General features: G+C 39.5%; 1 protein-coding gene across 1 annotated transcript; it reads right to left on the bottom strand.

Annotated features, from left to right (window-relative positions):
• Nucleotides 1-2,793: 2,793 nt before the first annotated feature.
• Nucleotides 2,794-6,926, bottom strand: LOC129001226 (uncharacterized). The gene is made up of 20 exons (XM_054428455.1): nucleotides 6,761-6,926; nucleotides 6,595-6,702; nucleotides 6,442-6,549; nucleotides 6,291-6,398; nucleotides 6,138-6,245; nucleotides 5,987-6,094; nucleotides 5,834-5,941; nucleotides 5,683-5,790; nucleotides 5,590-5,637; nucleotides 5,393-5,486; nucleotides 5,275-5,333; nucleotides 4,271-4,378; nucleotides 4,180-4,227; nucleotides 3,969-4,076; nucleotides 3,878-3,925; nucleotides 3,649-3,774; nucleotides 3,425-3,472; nucleotides 3,272-3,319; nucleotides 3,061-3,168; nucleotides 2,794-3,017 (listed from the first exon to the last, which is right to left on the bottom strand). The coding sequence occupies exons 1-20, from the start codon at nucleotides 6,924-6,926 to the stop codon at nucleotides 2,794-2,796; spliced, it is 1,989 nt and encodes a 662-aa protein (XP_054284430.1).
• Nucleotides 6,927-19,979: the final 13,053 nt, after the last annotated feature.

Raw genomic sequence — 19,979 nt, 5'->3', positions numbered from 1 at the left:
CTGATCTGTGGTATCCTGGGTTGATGGGACACCGGTGTCCTAACTGATCTGTGGTATCCTGGGTTGATGGGACATCGGTGTCCTAACTGATCTGTGATATGCTGGGTTGATGGGACACCGGTGTGCTAACTGATTTGTGGTATCCTGGGTTGATGGGACACCGGTGTGCTAACTGATTTGTGGTATCCTGGGTTGATGGGACACCGGTGTCCTAACTGATCTGTGATATGTTGGGTTGATGGGACACAGGTGTCCTAACTGATCTGTGATATGCTGGGTTGATGGGACACCGGTGTGCTAACTGATTTGTGGTATCCTGGGTTGATGGGACACCGGCGTCCTAACTGATCTGTGGTATCCTGGGTTGATGGGACACCGGTGTGCTAACTGATTTGTGGTATCCTGGGTTGATGGGACACCGGCGTCCTAACTGATCTGTGGTATCCTGGGTTGATGGGACACCGGTGACTTGGTCTTTGGAAACTTGGTATCCTGTTCTGTAGTGGTAGACTGAGTGCGCCACTCACGCACACTGGGGTAGCAGGGGCCGTCAGCGATCTTCGTGTAGTCTGTAACAAAACAGTAAATATTGTACAATCATGTTTAGCAATAGTTACAACAAAAATTAGTCCTACAAATTTTAGATGAAAGAACAATCGAGCTTAGGGTTTTCCATGTAACATTATTACCATTTTGTGGAAGCTTTAGTCAAATTATTTAACTAATATTTTTTAATTTAAAAGGTTTAAAAATGCAGTTAATTTACACAAGGAACACTTAAACCTTAGCTTGGCAGTTGTTGACATTTATAATTTTGTTATAAGATCGTCACAACTCAAGATTAAATTATTTAAATTTAAAATCTTCTCGTTAATTAGTGAAATAAAAATGACTAGCCTAAACTATTATGATATTTGATAGGTAATACATCTTTATGCATAAATTAGGATCGCGAGAACTAGCATGTGATGCTGAAGGTTACAGACTCCTCACACACACCATCCATCAGGTTCAGATACTCTTAATCTATTCATCCGTGGTATTTTCACTTTTTATTAACAAGCAAAATATATTTTACCTATCTTAGGTCTGTTACCATATGAAGCACTTAAATCTCTCAAAATTTAAAACTGGATGCATCACAATGCCGTTTGATAATTCTAAGATTAAAAATTGTCTCCAAATAAGAGTCACATTAATGATTTTGCATTGCAGTATCTAGTCTGATTACTACATCCCAGGGACCCTTGGTGATCAGACCCATACGATTGTGCACACAGACATTCTAAAACGTGCAAACGTAATAAGAATTAAGACTGAACATAGTGTATTCGCAATGCCAAATAGAGTATGTATTTTTGTCTACGTCTACGTTTTTCGTATTCTACAGATCCGGTGTCCATAAACATTTTACGAGTCAATAAATAGTTGATATCATAAGGTACTGATATCACACCCGGAAACCGATTTTTAAACATTTATTGAAATAAAATTAGGGAATTACTTTTAAAGTATTCTTCTACGATGCATACTCTACTCTAACAGCTGGCAAAAACACCGTTTTCCATTTTGAGTCGTAGCAAAGATTACACATGTTACGCAAATACCTCATCTAATAAATAATCATTTTTCTTATAATTGCCGGCATTTTGAGTCTCAGGAATAGTATACTATTCATAACAAGAGTAGAAAGTAATTCATTACATATTTGGAACCATACCGTGTTTAAAGTGCGATATTTATCGAACACTTTTATTATGGGTGAGAATATGCAATGGCCAATGACCCACTTTTACTCGGTGTTTTTAACGTTACTTTTCGTGAAACTAAAAAGACTAATTATGTTTTAATTAAAAATAGACTTTGGAATATTTCTTTGTAACAGTTAGAAACATTTAAAAACTAATAGCCTTTTTAGGTTTGGCCATCTATTTTAAGTTTAAATTTACATTACAGTTTTGGTTGTTGATTATTTGATTTCTGTATTTAATTAGATTATTAAAAAAAAATATTAGCGACTTTAAATATAGCACGACTATCTAAGTCAGATTCATTTGGCTGGTTACAATATTTAACTGTTGACTTGATAACTTATAGCCTCTGAAACACCAATTGAATATTGTTTGACATTTCATCATTTGCTGAATATATTTTTATCAAACGTTGGTTAAACATTTTCGCAATACCTGATATAAGTATAAGTTTTAACTAAATTGATACAATAGTCAATAGTATAAGCAAGAAGCTAGAACTCGGAAGAGAACAAACATCCTCAACCACATGGAGACCAAGCAGTTTACGTTGTGATCAGCGACGCCAGCACAACAACATGGAGATAAACTTGCTAGTGACTCACGAGGCATGCATGGCGTGTCCCAACAGATAACTAAGTCTGGAGTGAGAAAGGTCAGTGTCCATCGGGGACTATCGTGACACAAAGTATCCCCAAACAACTCTAGTACAGAACCATCTAGTTGACTAGTCATAGAGCTCTACTGAGTAAAAGTACTAAAATGGAAGTCTCGAATGATAACTTATTGAGTTAATTCAGATGATACTTACTATTACCCCTGCTGAGGTTACATTTGTCCAACGCCTCCACACTACAGAAGGTGGTGTACCCCAGTCTAGGATCATGGCCACACACTGGGATGTACACTTCGTTACAGTTGCTGCGACACTTCTTGACACCGTGCACTCCCGTCAACACAGCCACTGTAACAACACAATATAGAGTTGTACATATCTTGGACTATAGACAAAGGTGGTGTACCCCAGTCTAGGATCGTGGCCTCACACTGGGATGTACACTTCGTTACAGTTGCTGCGACACTTCTTGACACCGTGCACTCCCGTCAACACAGCCACTGTAACAACACAGTAGAGTTGTACATATCTTGGACTATAGACAAAGGTGGTGTACCCCAGTCTAGGATCGTGGCCACACACTGGGATGTACACTTCGTTACAGTTGCTGCGACACTTCTTGACACCGTACACTTCCGTCAACACAGCCACTGTAACAACACAGTAGAGTTGTACATATCTTGGACTATAGACAGAAGGTGGTGTACCCCAGTCTAGGATCGTGGCCACACACTGGGATGTACACTTCGTTACAGTTGCTGCGACACTTCTTGACACCGTGCACTCCCGTCAACACAGCCACTGTAACAACACATTAGAGTTGTACATATCTTGGACTATAGACAGAAGGTGGTGTACCCCAGTCTGGGGACATGGTCACACACTGGGATGTACACTTCGTTACAGTTGCTGCGACACTTCTTGACACCGTGCACTCCCGTCAACACAGCCACTGTAACAATACAATATAGAGTTGTACATATCTTGGACTATAGACAGAAGGTGGTGTACCCCAGTCTGGGGACATGGTCACACACTGGGATGTACACTTCGTTACAGTTGCTGCGACACTTCTTGACACCGTGCACTCCCGTCAACACAGCCACTGTAACAACACATTAGAGTTGTACATATCTTGGACTATAGACAGAAGGTGGTGTACCCCAGTCTGGGGTCATGGTCACACACTGGGATGTACACTTCGTTACAGTTGCTGCGACACTTCTTGACACCGTGCACTCCCGTCAACACAGCCACTGTAACAACACATTAGAGTTGTACATATCTTGGACTGTAGACAGAAGGTGGTGTACCCCAGTCTGGGGACATGGCCACACACTGGGATGTACACTTCGTTACAGTTGCTGGGACACTTCTTGACACCGTGCACTCCCGTCAACACAGCCACTGTAACAACACATTAGAGTTGTACATATCTTGGACTATAGACAGAAGGTGGTGTACCCCAGTCTGGGGACATGGTCACACACTGGGATGTACACTTCGTTACAGTTGCTGCGACACTTCTTGACACCGTGCACTCCCGTCAACACAGCCACTGTAACAACACATTAGAGTTGTACATATCTTGGACTATAGACAGAAGGTGGTGTACCCCAGTCTGGGGTCATGGCCACACACTGGGATGTACACTTCGTTACAGTTGCTGGGACACTTCTTGACACCGTGCACTCCCGTCAACACAGCCACTGTAACAACACATTAGAGTTGTACATATCTTGGACTATAGACAGAAGGTGGTGTACCCCAGTCTGGGGACATGGTCACACACTGGGATGTACACTTCGTTACAGTTGCTGGGACACTTCTTGACACCGTGCACTCCCGTCAACACAGCCACTGTAACAACACATTAGAGTTGTACATATCTTGGACTATAGACAGAAGGTGGTGTACCCCAGTCTGGGGTCATGGCCACTCACTAGGATGTACACTTCGTTACAGTTGCTGGGACACTTCTTGACACCGTGCACTCCCGTCAACACAGCCACTGTAACAACACATTAGAGTTGTACATATCTTGGACTATAGACAGAAGGTGGCCTTAAGGCCTTAAAGGCTAGTACTCACGAGGACACCCGGTCGCTTATCAACCGGCGATCTGGTTGACGAGCGACCAAATTGCACAAATATCGCCGTGTGTGTACGTATCTGTCAATTTGGTTGACGGCGATTTGTAGGTTGCCAGGCAACTTTTTGGTTTTCGGACATGTATCGAAAACCTGGGGGTTTCCGATCAACCATTTTATCGCCGGGCAATCAGATTTCTCAAAAAACTAGAGTGTGTACGCTTCAGCGACCAAGTTGATCAACTAAAAACGGCTAGCGCATGCGCAGTACACTGTTTGTATCAACTGTCAAAATTAAACAGTGCTAGTGCTAAACGTGGTCTCTTTCAATTTAGAGGGGGTTTTCGATTGTTTGAGTTTATTGTAGACTGCTCAAGTGTTTGTGTTTGTTTGGATGAATGTGTGTACCAACCATGACTGAACATAGTGAAGTCAATGTTGATCAAGACGTGGCGGGCATAACCAACAATCCGGATACATCAACGACTGCGATTGGTCCAATACCCTTTAGCCCAAAATATTTTGAACAATGTCTTCCTTCAATTAATTAGAATTATAACTGCGGCAGCAATCTCTTCTTCGTAGGTGGGCATGTTGTCACAACACACAGGTCAGTGCAACTCTGCAACTAGAGCTCGAACCAGATTCCAGAACCAAACACAGTCCATCCCCACCAAATTTTGATTTCCTGCTCGGTTGAAAGTGCTAGGTATCCTAGTGTGTACCACCCAGCAATAAAACGTTCAATCATCAACTTAGTCGCTCGTCAACCAGGTCGCCGGTTGATAAGCGACCGGGTGTCCTAGTGAATACTAGCCTGTAGAGTTGCTGAGACACTTCTTGACTTGACACCGTACACTCCCGTCCACACAGCCACTGTAACAACACAATATAGAGTTGTACATATCTTGGACTATAGACAGAAGGTGGTGTACCCCAGTCTGGGGTCATGGCCACACACTGGGATGTACACTTCGTTACAGTTGCTGGGACACTTCTTGACACCGTGCACTCCCGTCAACACAGCCACTGTAACAACACATTAGAGTTGTACATATCTTGGACTATAGACAGAAGGTGGTGTACCCCAGTCTGGGGACATGGTCACACACTGGGATGTACACTTCGTTACAGTTGCTGCGACACTTCTTGACACCGTGCACTCCCGTCAACACAGCCACTGTAACAACACAATATAGAGTTGTACATATCTTGGACTATAGACAGAAGGTGGTGTACCCCAGTCTGGGGTCATGGCCACACACTGGGATGTACACTTCGTTACAGTTGCTGGGACACTTCTTGACACCGTGCACTCCCGTCAACACAGCCACTGTAACAACACATTAGAGTTGTACATATCTTGGACTATAGACAGAAGGTGGTGTACCCCAGTCTGGGGTCATGGCCACACACTGGGATGTACACTTCGTTACAGTTGCTGGGACACTTCTTGACACCGTGCACTCCCGTCAACACAGCCACTGTAACAACACAATATAGAGTTGTACATATCTTGGACTATAGACAGAAGGTGGTGTACCCCAGTCTGGGGTCATGGCCACACACTGGGATGTACACTTCGTTACAGTTGCTGGGACACTTCTTGACACCGTGCACTCCCGTCAACACAGCCACTGTAACAACACATTAGAGTTGTACATATCTTGGACTATAGACAGAAGGTGGTGTACCCCAGTCTGGGGTCATAGCCACTCACTAGGATGTACACTTCGTTACAGTTGCTGGGACACTTCTTGACACCGTACACTCCCGTCCACACAGCCACTGTAACAACACAATATAGAGTTGTACATATCTTGGACTATAGACAGAAGGTGGTGTACCCCAGTCTGGGGTCATGGTCACACACTGGGATGTACACTTCGTTACAGTTGCTGGGACACTTCTTGACACCGTGCACTCCCGTCAACACAGCCACTGTAACAACACATTAGAGTTGTACATATCTTGGACTATAGACAGAAGGTGGTGTACCCCAGTCTGGGGTCATGGCCACACACTGGGACGTACACTTCGTTACAGTTGCTGGGACACTTCTTGACACCGTGCACTCCCGTCAATACAGCCACTGTAACAACACAATATAGAGTTGTACATATCTTGGACTATAGACAGAAGGTGGTGTACCCCAGTCTGGGGTCATGGCCACACACTGGGACGTACACTTCGTTACAGTTGCTGGGACACTTCTTGACACCGTGCACTCCCGTCAATACAGCCACTGTAACAACACAATATAGAGTTGTACATATCTTGGACTATAGACAGAAGGTGGTTACCCCAGTCTGGGGACATGGTCACACACTGGGATGTACACTTCGTTACAGTTGCTGGGGGCTTCTTGACACCGTACACTTCCGTCAACACAGCCACTGTAACAACACAGTAGAGTTGCACATATCTTGGACTATAGACAGAAGGTGGTGTACCCCAGTCTAGGATCATGGTCACACACAAGGATGTACACTTCGTTACAGTTGCTGGGGACTTCTTGACACCGTACACTTCCGTCAACACAGCCACTGTAACAACACAATATAGAGTTGTACATATCTTGGACTATAGACAGAAGGTGGTGTACCCCAGTCTGGGGTCATGGCCACACACTGGGATGTACACTTCGTTACAGTTGCTGGGACACTTCTTGACACCGTGCACTCCCGTCAACACAGCCACTGTAACAACACATTAGAGTTGTACATATCTTGGACTATAGACAGAAGGTGGTGTACCCCAGTCTGGGGTCATGGCCACTCACTAGGACGTACACTTCGTTACAGTTGCTGGGGACTTCTTGACACCGTACACTTCCGTCAACACAGCCACTGTAACATCACAGTACTCCACATAAAAAAAATAATTTTTTCCTTATCGATAGTTAGTGTAAAAGATGAAACAGTAATGAATTACTTTGATTGTATTAGAGTATCTGGTTGGTATTTAAACTAGTTGGAAAACATTTTCTTGACGATCATTTGTAGGGACTAGTTGATCCCCAGAACGGCTGAACAATGCACTTAATAAATTTTATCTAATCCCTGGTAGGATGAAATATCAAAGTTTGATAACTCTGAAAACCTCTGTGTTTTTACATTAATAGCGGTGTTTGATAACACTGTTTATACAAGATGAGTGTTGGTGACGATGTGCACATGCCTGTCGCAGTAGCTCACCACACTGACAAGGTTCGTTGTCTTGTTTACATTCTGCTGAAGTTTCGCAACGTCAGCTTTCTCCGTTTCACACCTTTCGGGCGTTTTGATGTGAAGCACGCAGCTCGAGCGAGCTTTGATGATAAACGCAATATAGTCCAGGAGCTGAGGGGGCTTGAGCATGCATGAAAGTAGTACGCAATGTTATTGCTGATTATTGTAATATGGACTGTAAGGATCAAAATTACGTATGTCGCCTATTTCAAAAGTGGTCGATAAGGTGGGGGGACGGGGCAAACATGGTGGTTTGTGCTATGCGTTAAAACGCTGATATTTCGAAAACGGTAAAAGATAGAACATCGGTTAAAACGTCGTTGTAATTCAAAAAATGTGGACTAGAATAACGGTTATTGGGTCCGAGGTCGTATCTCTATAAATAAACAAGTTATTGTATAAAATATGTAAAAATTGACTTTTCGTGTAGTTTTTTTTACCGAAAGTAGAATTATTTTGTGAGTGTTGCAAAGAAGTAATATCAAATATCTTTGCTTATAGTTGTAATATGGACTGTGGTGATAAAAATTACGCATTTCGCCTACTTTTCAGGTGGTCGAGAACTTGGGGGGAGGGGGGCAAAGATGGCGGAACGCGCTATACATTGAAACGACTGTAGCTCGATAACGGTACGAGATGGGACATCGGTTAAAACGTAGTTTTAATCAAAACATATGGCCAATAGAAAAGGTTATAGGGTAAAAAGTTTTATCTTAACTAATAAAAAAGTTATAGCAATAATAAGTTTAACAAAATCTACACTATGCAGCTATTTTACTTCAAAAATCATATGGATTGTTTATAAATAATAGTGTAATTACTTAATTACTCGGCTAAATATTAACTAGATGGATTTTCTTATAAGAAAAAATATATTATTACGAATACATATGGTTTAAAATGTAAAACATGGCCTCCAAACGCCTTGGGGTTCGTCCGATAGGTTGCGTCATAATTGCTGCGCAGTGCTGCTGATATCGGCACAACTGTTAAATCCCCCCAAAGATGCCTTCCAACTCAGTGATATCGGGGTTGTGAAAGTATTTGTACAGTTTAAGACTACTGACATTTATTGTGTTTTACTTATACAAATAACATTCTTTTATAACTTTTAATATTTATTTAAATGTATTAAATTTCAATACATTTTATTTTAAGTTGCTTACGTTTTTTTTAATTGTGTGTGGCTGGTTTTTATGTACGTTTGTTCTTAGTGACTAGTGGATTAGGCAATTTAAGTAAAATTTCACCAACTTACAAAAGTTAGGTACCTATTTCAATTCAACAAATAATATGAACAACCAGTTTAATTGTTATGGACAGAATGAAGAGATTTACCGTATTTTTTATTATAATTTATTTACTTTTGTAGTTATGTTTTTTATTTCATATAACAGTATTTAATAAGAATCTGTTACATAATCATATTGTAATAACCTATAACATTATAAATAAAATTGGATTTGTAGTGGCAAAGATTACATATGTAATCTTTGGTAGTGGTAATATGTATTACGCATTTGATTGTGGCGAAACCCCAAGTATTATACGTAGTTTGGAGGCAGTGTTTTTACATTTTAAACCATATAAATTCGTAATAATATATTTTTTTTCTTATAAGAAAATGCATCTAGTTAATATTTAGCCGAGTAATTAAGTAATTACACTATTATTTATCAACAATCCATTTGATTTTTGAAGTAAAATAGCTGCATAATGTAGATTTTGTTAAACTTATTATTACTAAAACTTTTTTATTAGTTAAGATACAACTTTTTACCCTATAACCTTTTCTATTGGCCATATCTTTAACCGATGTCCCATCTCATACCGTTATCGAGCTACAGTCGTTTCAATGCATAGCGCGTTCCGCCATTTTTGCCCCCCTCCCCACAAGTTCTCGATCACCTGAAAAGTAGGCGACATGCGTATTTTTTATCACCACAGTCCACATTACAACTACCTATCAGCAAAGATATGTGATATTACTTTTTTGCGACACTAACAAATTAATTCTTCTTTCGGTAAAAAAAATACACGAAAAGTCCATTTTTACAATAACTTGTTTATTTATAGAGATACGATCTCGGACCCAATAACCGTTATTCTAGTCCACATTTTTAGAATTACAACGACGTTTTAACCGATGTTCTATCTTTTACCGTTTTTGAAGTCTCAGCGTTTTAACGCATAGCGCAAACCGCCATGTTTGCCCCGTCCCCCCACCTTATCAATCACTTTTGAAATAGGCGACATACGTAATTTTGATCACCACAATCCATATAACAATAATCAGCAATAACATTGCGTACTACTTTCATGCATGCTCAAAGCCCCTCAGCTCCTGGACTAATAGAAATTGTTGTCGTAGTACCGTATCTACTATCAGCTGATCTCTTATTTGCATTCTTATTGGAAGATGAGAAATCTTAAGAAAATCTTAGATCCCTAACAATCTTAAAGATCTTAAATCTAAGCTATCTAAATCTTTAGATATCATATCCAAAGAAAATTTACGTTGAAATACAGACAATGAATGCAAACCCTTTGTCATTCATTGATACAGCGGTCAATTAATGTAGCTGTTTAGACTCATTAAAATGTATCTATAATATTTCTGAATAATTTGATTGCGTCATGATGTATAATAGTGCTTCTAATTCGTGTCTTAAAACATATTGCAAGGCTCCGCATTATATGTACTAACAAGCGACTCTTCGGAATCAGTTTATCAAGGAAAGAAACATAATTATTACACTCCCACCAGGACGTAACCGACTGCTTTGAAACGTCGTTCGGCGGAAGGAAAAATCTGTTTTCGAGGCATACAGAAACACAGCTGCTAATTTGCTTAGAGTTTATAAGAGGAGATCAGTTATGGTTTTGCCTGTTAGTTGACCTGGTAGTACGACGACCCCAGTCATCTCGAGAGTCCGCGACGTATACATAGAACATGCCAGACACGACTCGTGGCCCACCAACCCACATCCTTCATAAACAGATTATCTTATCAGGCGTTGAAATTGGCCACTGAGAGCGTTATTGCATAACGTTAAACAAGAACACTGTCAAGATTGGTCGTAATAGGAAACTGGGCTTATGCAATCAATTTCTACTCTGGCACTTAGGTAACGTAAGACCCAAAATAAACGATAACTTGTTTTTAGATACACAACTCGTGCAAAACTAAGCATACAGCTGATGTAGCGGACACGGAAGTGCAAGAACACGACACGCAGTCTGAACACCAATAATGGGAAACCTTGATGAGAATTGGACGCAATGAGATAATTTGCCACAGCACTTCAGACCACAGCTTCGCAATCTTCCTAACCGACTATCTTGATACAAAAACAAAACAAGGGCTACAACGTTTTGAAGATGAGTGATAATTCTCTTTCAAGTTTCAACATGTCTTCCAAACCTAACTACTTTTAACATAGGTATACACATAATACTTGTAAAATGAAATAGCCCAATCGTAATCTGCTGTAGGTATCATTGATTTCATGACAGCCACTATACTTCAACAATATTGTACCGTTGACTATTGCACACTGAAGTTGTATTAATAGTCAAATATTGTACTTAGAGTGAGATAAGCCTATTTGAATTATTCATATAGAGGAGTAGTGTTTATGGCAGTCTTTATTAATTTTTAATAGCAATTTTATGTGTTACAGCTAACAAATCACTTATGCGCATGCATGTGCCAACATTATCATATTATTATTTATCTGATGAGCGCAGAAAAAATCGTGAAAAGAATAATGTTTTTTTATTAGCAATTATATTGTGCTATGCTCTTGAAAAGATCAAAATGCAAATTTGTGCCAGGTCAATAGTACTAAAATAAATGTTAACTGAAATGAAGGCTTATTACGAGTCAAAACTTGTTGACAAAACCAAACGATAATTTAGGCAAGTTACAAGACATGAGCAGGACTGGCGTTGTGACCTTGACCTACAAATGACCTTGCTGAAGTCCAGGAGGTCCTTGGAGAGATGTAAGAGATTGTACACTGGAGTGAAACTATGCAAATACCATTAAAATGTGGAACAGTTAGAAAGTGGCTTAGGTCATAGTCCTAGAAATAACACGTTTGTTTACATTAATATTTCTGATGGTCTAATGTATGGGGCAACAGCCTTGAAACCAAAAATATTTATGTCAAGTATAACTTGTATAAAACATTGATTTAGGGGCCTTTAGGAACCTACAATTTTATCTAGGCCTACTGTCGATGTTTCGATTATTGACTAACGGTACTGTAGTTATAATGTTTACACAGTACCGGTAATGTTATTAAGTAGGAAAATAGCGTTTGCATCTTGGGTGAAAAACAATTTCAACCTCCCGAAACGGACCAAACGTGAAATTATTTTCAAGCCTCCAAACTCCAAATTTTGGCTGAAAACGTATGTGGTGATGATTGTACATAACAAAAACCTTTAAAAAATACAAATACATCCCAGAAAATTCTACATAATAAATACTCCAGGATACAAACTTAGCTGAAATCTTCCATGAGAACCGTTTTAATTAATTTACTTAAAATAAACAATTCTTTCTAACTCTTTTGACAGTAATTCAACTTCATCCTAAAACACCCATTAAATTAACGGAAAGATAATGTACAGAGTAAAAATGCGACGTTAGAAATATAAGCATATTCAAATACTAATTCAACAAGAAACATATTTGTATGTTAAACACGCCAAACCTTCTTTTTAATTGAATGCTCTAGTCCTTAGAAGGAAAACCTTTAAATATTATTTATAACCGTGCTCCATTAAAACTTTCTCAAGCTGACACAAAACTATGCGATTGTAAGTTCTGTTACAAGAGTGACGAAACAAGGACAACGTGCTTTCGCCGCCGAGCGATAAATTTTACAAATATGAGGCATTGACAAACCACTTTCCTACGAGGAAACAAAAGTTAACTATAACAGTAACATTGAATCATATACTAAATACAGATAATATGGCTAAAGGGGTCATTCAAGCTATAGTAAAAAGATGAGTACGGGTATAACAATTTTTGTCCATAAATTAAATGCCTTTATTCATCTAGCAAATAAGATAGTACACAAATTAGATATTTTTCACGCATAAAAAGTACTAAGTATCTGATAAAGGCTAAAATAAAATAAAACGTAAATAAATAATGAAATGTTTTAAAAATTCAACAAAAACGATCTTGGAAAGTTTGTATAAAGTTTTTAGATTTTACGACTTAACAATCTGTGATGTAAATAAATTAAATACATTACAAAGCTTCATAATTAAACTTATATATAAATAAGCACAAAAAAACTTTAAAGTACCAATAATATTTTCTAATTAATTACTTTACTTACAAATGATGAGAAAAAGAGCCACCTCCATGTCTGGTGGTTCACAACTCACTGGAGGTCCAGGTTGTGAGTCACAGTGTTGTGTTGGTGCTCCGTCACACAATCACTCATCTGACTACCACGACACACACACCATCCTGCAGCCTTCACAACTGACCACTGGCAACTCAGTAAAGACACTCACAACACGAGCGCCACCTCCATGTCTGATGGTTCACAACTCACTGGAGGTCCAGGTTGTGAGTCACAGTGTTGTGTTGGTGCTCCGTCACACAATCACTCATCTGACTACCACGACACACACACCATCCTGCAGCCTTCACAACTGACCACTGGCAACTCAGTAAAGACACTCACAACACGAGCGCCACCTCCATGTCTGATGGTTCACAACTCACTGGAGGTCCAGGTTGTGAGTCACAGTGTTGTGTTGGTGCTCCGACACACAATCACTCATCTGACTACCACGACACACACACTATCCTGCAGCCTTCATAACTGACCACTGGCAACTGAGTAAAGACACTCACAACACGAGCGCCACCTCCATGTCTGATGGTTCACAACTCACTGGAGGTCCAGGTTGTGAGTCACAGTGTTGTGTTGGTGCTCCGTCACACAATCACTCATCTGACTACCACGACACACACACCATCCTGCAGCCTTCACAACTGACCACTGGCAACTCAGTAAAGACACTCACAACACGAGCGCCACCTCCATGTCTGATGGTTCACAACTCACTGGAGGTCCAGGTTGTGAGTCACAGTGTTGTGTTGGTGCTCCGTCACACAATCACTGGTCTGACTACCACGACACACACACCATCCTGCAGCCTTCACAACTGACCACTGGCAACTCAGTAAAGACACTCACAACACGAGCGCCACCTCCATGTCTGATGGTTCACAACTCACTGGAGGTCCAGGTTGTGAGTCACAGTGTTGTGTTGGTGCTCCGTCACACAATCACTGGTCTGACTACCACGACACACACATCATCCTGCAGCCTTCACAACTGACCACTGGCAACTCAGTAAAGACACTCACAACACGAGCGCCACCTCCATGTCTGATGGTTCACAACTCACTGGAGGTCCAGGTTGTGAGTCACAGTGTTGTGTTGGTGCTCCGTCACACAATCACTGGTCTGACTACCACGACACACACACCATCCTGCAGCCTTCACAACTGACCACTGGCAACTGAGTAAAGACACTAACAACACGAGCGCCACCTCTATGTCTGATGGTTCACAACTCACTGGAGGTCCAGGTTGTGAGTCACAGTGTTGTGTTGGTGCTCCGTCACACAATCACTGGTCTGACTACCACGACACACACACCATCCTGCAGCCTTCACAACTGACCACTGGTAACTGAGTAAATACACTCACAACACGAACGCCACCTCTATGTCTGCTGGTTCACAACTCACTGGAGGTCCAGGTTGTGAGTCACAGTGTTGTGTTGGTGCTCCGTCACACAATCACTCATCTGACTACCACGACACACACACCATCCTGCAGCCTTCACAACTGACCACTGGCAACTCAGTAAAGACACTCACAACACGAGCGCCACCTCCATGTCTGATGGTTCACAACTCACTGGAGGTCCAGGTTGTGAGTCACAGTGTTGTGTTGGTGCTCCGTCACACAATCACTGGTCTGACTACCACGACACACACACCATCCTGCAGCCTTCACAACTGACCACTGGCAACTCAGTAAAGACACTCACAACACGAGCGCCACCTCCATGTCTGATGGTTCACAACTCACTGGAGGTCCAGGTTGTGAGTCACAGTGTTGTGTTGGTGCTCCGTCACACAATCACTCATCTGACTACCACGACACACACACCATCCTGCAGCCTTCACAACTGACCACTGGCAACTCAGTAAAGACACTCACAACACGAGCGCCACCTCCATGTCTGATGGTTCACAACTCACTGGAGGTCCAGGTTGTGAGTCACAGTGTTGTGTTGGTGCTCCGTCACACAATCACTGGTCTGACTACCACGACACACACACCATCCTGCAGCCTTCACAACTGACCACTGGCAACTCAGTAAAGACACTCACAACACGAGCGCCACCTCCATGTCTGATGGTTCACAACTCACTGGAGGTCCAGGTTGTGAGTCACAGTGTTGTGTTGGTGCTCCGTCACACAATCACTCATCTGACTACCACGACACACACACCATCTTGCAGCCTTCACAACTGAGCAATGGCAACTGAGTAAAGACACTCACAACACGAGCGCCACCTCCATGTCTGCTGGTTCACAACTCACTGGAGGTCCAGGTTGTGAGTCACAGTGTTGAGTTAGTGCTCCGTCACACAATCACTCATCTGACTACCACGACACACACGCCATCTTGCAGCCTTCACAACTGACCACTGGCAACTGAGTAAAGACACTCACAACACGAGCGCCACCTCTATGTCTGCTGGTTCACAAATCAATGGAGGTCCAGGTTGTGAGTCACGGTGTTGTGTTGGTGCTCAGACACACAATGATTGATTTGAAGACAAAAAATAAGTTTTTTTAGCAGGGGCAGGGTTTCACTTTTTTAAGAGTTGAAAGTAATACAGTAGGGCTAGATATTTTACAATAATAGCAATAGAACAAATCAAATCTCCAGAGAAATCAACCGTCGGTTCCCATTTCTTTATGTAAATTTCAAATAATACCTTTTCAATAATAATGATAATAATAATACCTTGTCAAATAATAGCTTGCAACAGTGAACTACAATTACAGTATGGCATTGTCGTTCATCTTAGGCCTACTGTTCCATAAGGCAGAGTTTTTAAAATTCATTAAGACGTTCGTTCTTTAACCCCCAGTAAAAAGGAGACACCTCCTCCGCACAATTTGGCTAACGTATGGTCTTTAGGGGGCTTTGCCCCCCTTTCCCATATTGATGGACGCCCAAACATTATGGTGCAAGTCACACGAGGATGTTAAAGGTGAAAACAGTGATATGACAGAGCACAACTGTCAATGTTGAAACCAATCGACAGTGGATTAGGGAATATTTTATATGAATTGAAGGCATCATACTCAAATAGGTTGAGCTCATAAATATTTTATAACTAAAAAGAAATTTTAACAGAATGTTGCCAGTTTTCTTCATAAAGTGAACGTCTGATAACCACACGAGAAGATAACCTTTAGGGCCGAAAATAAGTGAATTTCCAGATTAAACCGCTTTGGAGCTTGTTTACGTTTGGCAAAGCGATAAATAATTACAGACATTTTGTACATTGTAACTTTGTCATGCCACTTCTTCATTGTTTTCGTATAATAAGCTTAGCGATTACATGAACATTTAAAAGTTTACGGGTTTTAATAATAAATAACTAATAATAATTAATAATAAATAATTAGGCTAATAACAATTAGTAATTAATTTAATAATCCTCCATCTATCCTAAAATTAAAGTTTGTATTCTTTATTTTTTTTTCTCATAATCCGTACTAAGTAATTTACCTTTTTACTTACAGCACAGATAAGTTCTGCTTCATTATGTCACTCAGTGTTATGGAAAAAATCTATTTCTGCCATAATATAAATTAAAATGTTCAAAAATGCAATATGGGCATTGTAAGCTGCCAAAACGCTATGTTGGCTTTACAAAAATAAACAAGTAAACAAAATAAACTTAGAAGATATTTATTAACAAGGTATCCATACTTACAAATTTAGAACAAAACAAAGCAAAATTCAATTAATATCATAACCGATTATTGTATTAAGCATATGTTTCGTGGTGGAATTCGTGAGAAAATTAAATTAAAAATTATATTACAGGGCTATATATTGTTTTTTTAGTGGTGGGTTCTGTAATTTTTTCGGGAGATATTTCAGTTTTGTTATTTATCATATAAACATCATATAAATTTAAAAAAAAAATAAATCACAACACCTTTGATTTACAATTAAATTGGGAAAACCCTAGCTATATGTACGAGGACTTATGTTAAATATGGCTTCCTTACGATAAAAACTACTCAAAATTTTTATTTTGCTGTTAATTATAGTGTGCATTCACAAAGAAAGCTTGTTACAATAGCTTTTTCAGCACTTATTCCGAGCGCTTGTGAATTTTGTTTTGTGTTCATTACAAGCTGGTTTTTTGTTAAGACAATTTAAAATTTATTGTAAACAATGTAAAATTCAACTTCATCAATTGATGACGAGTTATTTTTAATTGAAAATGTCAAATTAAAAATTCGTAGAAGGAATGACGGTGTTCATGCAATTAACCGCAGATGAGGTTGGTTTGCGGAATACTGCCATCTATTTCCTCAATTGACATTGGACAAAGTGAGGTTTTTTTCCTGTAGGAGAATGGAGTTAACCACGTACAGCTACATCCTCAAGAAACTCTATTAGCATGTAAACAGTATATAGTTTGAGGCGTTTGTCCCAAGTAACCCCTCTTCTAAAGACTTGAGATATCACTTCATCCACATCCACATTTGTTTGTCACTGACTGGTTCGGTCAACAAGAGCCGGAAAACAAGTACAAAACGTTCTCGCGTGCTTGTTAAAAACTTGTAGCAAGCACTTGCTAGCCAGTACACGCTTTGTCTGTGAACGCACACGCTTGATAAAATGTAGAATTTTCTCACACCGGTTGGAACTTGCTGCGTACGCATCCATAAACGGAATGTGACCCTTCAAAAAAGTTTCACTTCTTATTTTCAGTGCAAATTCACGTACATTGATACATCTTAAAGAGACCAAAGAGAAACTTATCGGTGGCCAACAATATATTACTTATTTTAAACTTATAAAGAAAAATAGGCATATTTAGTTCCATGCAATGTTAATATTTCATTTGTTATGGAAATAAAAAAAAAATATTAACCAAATAAATTCTGATCACAAAATAGAATTATAACGCTTCAAATTCTTACAAAAGCTACAATATTCTAAGACAAATTTAGTCAAAAAGAAAGTGAAACCAGCTAGAATTGAACCATGAACTACCAAAAATTAGGGACAGTTTTTTCAAATTTTATGGCGTCTTGTCACGTTGATGTCACGATCACAGATGCCACGATGTCTCAATGGTCGCGTAAGATAAATCCATGTTTATAAGACTCAGAAGATGACCGTGTGTCATAATAAATATGGAAAAAAAAAATTAAAATCATGTACAAAGGTAACTATAGGACTTACAAAGCCTGCATCTATGCCCAAGGACAAAGAAAGATTTTGATGCCGCTAGGGAGTTTATAAGAGATACAACCAAAGAAGTTTTCAAAGAGAGTTTGCGGGGTTCTACAGGTGCTGCAGTGTCAGTATCGTATCACGGTCATGTCACATTACACCCAACTGCTGATAATGCGTTGCAATTATCAAATACACTAATGTAATTACTTTTTTGTCGTTCAAAGCGTGGTTATCGTTCTATAATTCGACCACCAGTGCTGAAAATGGGAATACTAATTAAACCGAATGTCCACCTGGCTGTTGATTGGTGCATAAAAATGCGAGGTAACGTTTTATTATCACCCGCTAACACTAACTTTTATGAGTTATACAGTTCATTTACACGGTGAAGTGATTTCAGTCGGTGACAAAATTAGTTCATTTGTAATATTACAATACCCTTACCACAGCAAACCTGCAGACTGGGCGAATTTCAATTCGTCTGATTGGGTTGCTACTAAAATATTTCCGTATACAAGTCACATTTATTCCATATTTTAATAATATTTGATTTAACGAGTACTTGAGTTTTCAGTGGGGAAAGGGAAAACTGTTTTCATAAAATGTTTGTAGTATAGGATAAAAGAAAGAAATTTGCTAAAATTGTATTATATACTTAAACAAGAAAACTACAACAGTTTTATTTTCCTGCATAAGAAAAACATGAGAATTTTAAATGTTACAAAAATGCTGCAACGTACAACTTTTTTAAGTTCTACATGATAGTTGTTATAAAATTGGGCACTTTTACTCAGCTCCTACAATTCATGGAGAAGTTTTTCAAAATCAGGCTAAAATTGCTCGAGTTACCGTTTTTACTGACAAAAATTTATAAATGAATGAAAATAAGTCGGCCTCTTGTCTAGGTCTTTTCGTGCCACCAATGGTAATAGCTTCTTCATATTCTTCTCTACATAGGGAAATTCCCCAAAGTAACATATAATGTAGTCCTTATTAAGTCGTGAAAGACCGTCTCTGTGACAAATGTGAATTGGTTAAATACGAAAATAATCATTTTACTGTGTCATGTAATAAAACGATTGCGATAACAAGTAATAATTTTCAAAATGTAGAAAATTTATTTAGCCTATATACGTTATTGCTTTGTAAACGTCAAAGTTTATGGCTAAGTTTGCCATATTATTGCTAGCTGACTTACATTAATCGAGAAATTGCGTTAATCATATGTTTGGTAAAGTTTTATTGAATTTCCCATATAGGGAATACGCTATTTCCGTAGGTTCAGTAACACATGGACCCGAGACCGATATTCTTTTCCTTTTGATGTCCCCAGAGGCCAAAATCATCTTCTGTTCAAATTCATATAATACATATGTATGTGCGTCCAGTGGCACCTTAACTCGAGCAAAAATATCTGATTTTAAAATAATTTGGAACAAACGTGTAAAAATACGTTTATTCGAACGAGTCCGTGAACCAGCATGATCGGACTAAAGGAACGGGGATTTTATGGATGGATTTAAAATTGCACACAAAACCTGACATTTCGCAATATCTAAACCATTTTGTGGAGCATAGAAAACCATTACTTAGTATAGTAAAAGCGTTGTTTACGTCTAAAGGTTACCGAGAAAAATGTAAAGAACTGTAAATTTGGCCCCTACAGTATGTATTCTTATGGGGAATAAGTTACCTGCTGCAGTCTGCTTATTTAAGGATACATTTTGATCAAGTT

The sequence above is a fragment of the Macrosteles quadrilineatus genome, unplaced genomic scaffold (genome assembly GCF_028750875.1).
Source record: "Macrosteles quadrilineatus isolate MER2022 unplaced genomic scaffold, UCM_ALF_1.0 Scaffold_1__1_contigs__length_201487025, whole genome shotgun sequence".
Lineage (NCBI taxonomy): Eukaryota > Metazoa > Arthropoda > Insecta > Hemiptera > Cicadellidae > Macrosteles > Macrosteles quadrilineatus.
Note: the sequence above shows the minus strand (reverse complement) of the source record. Positions and strands in the feature narration are given on the sequence as shown.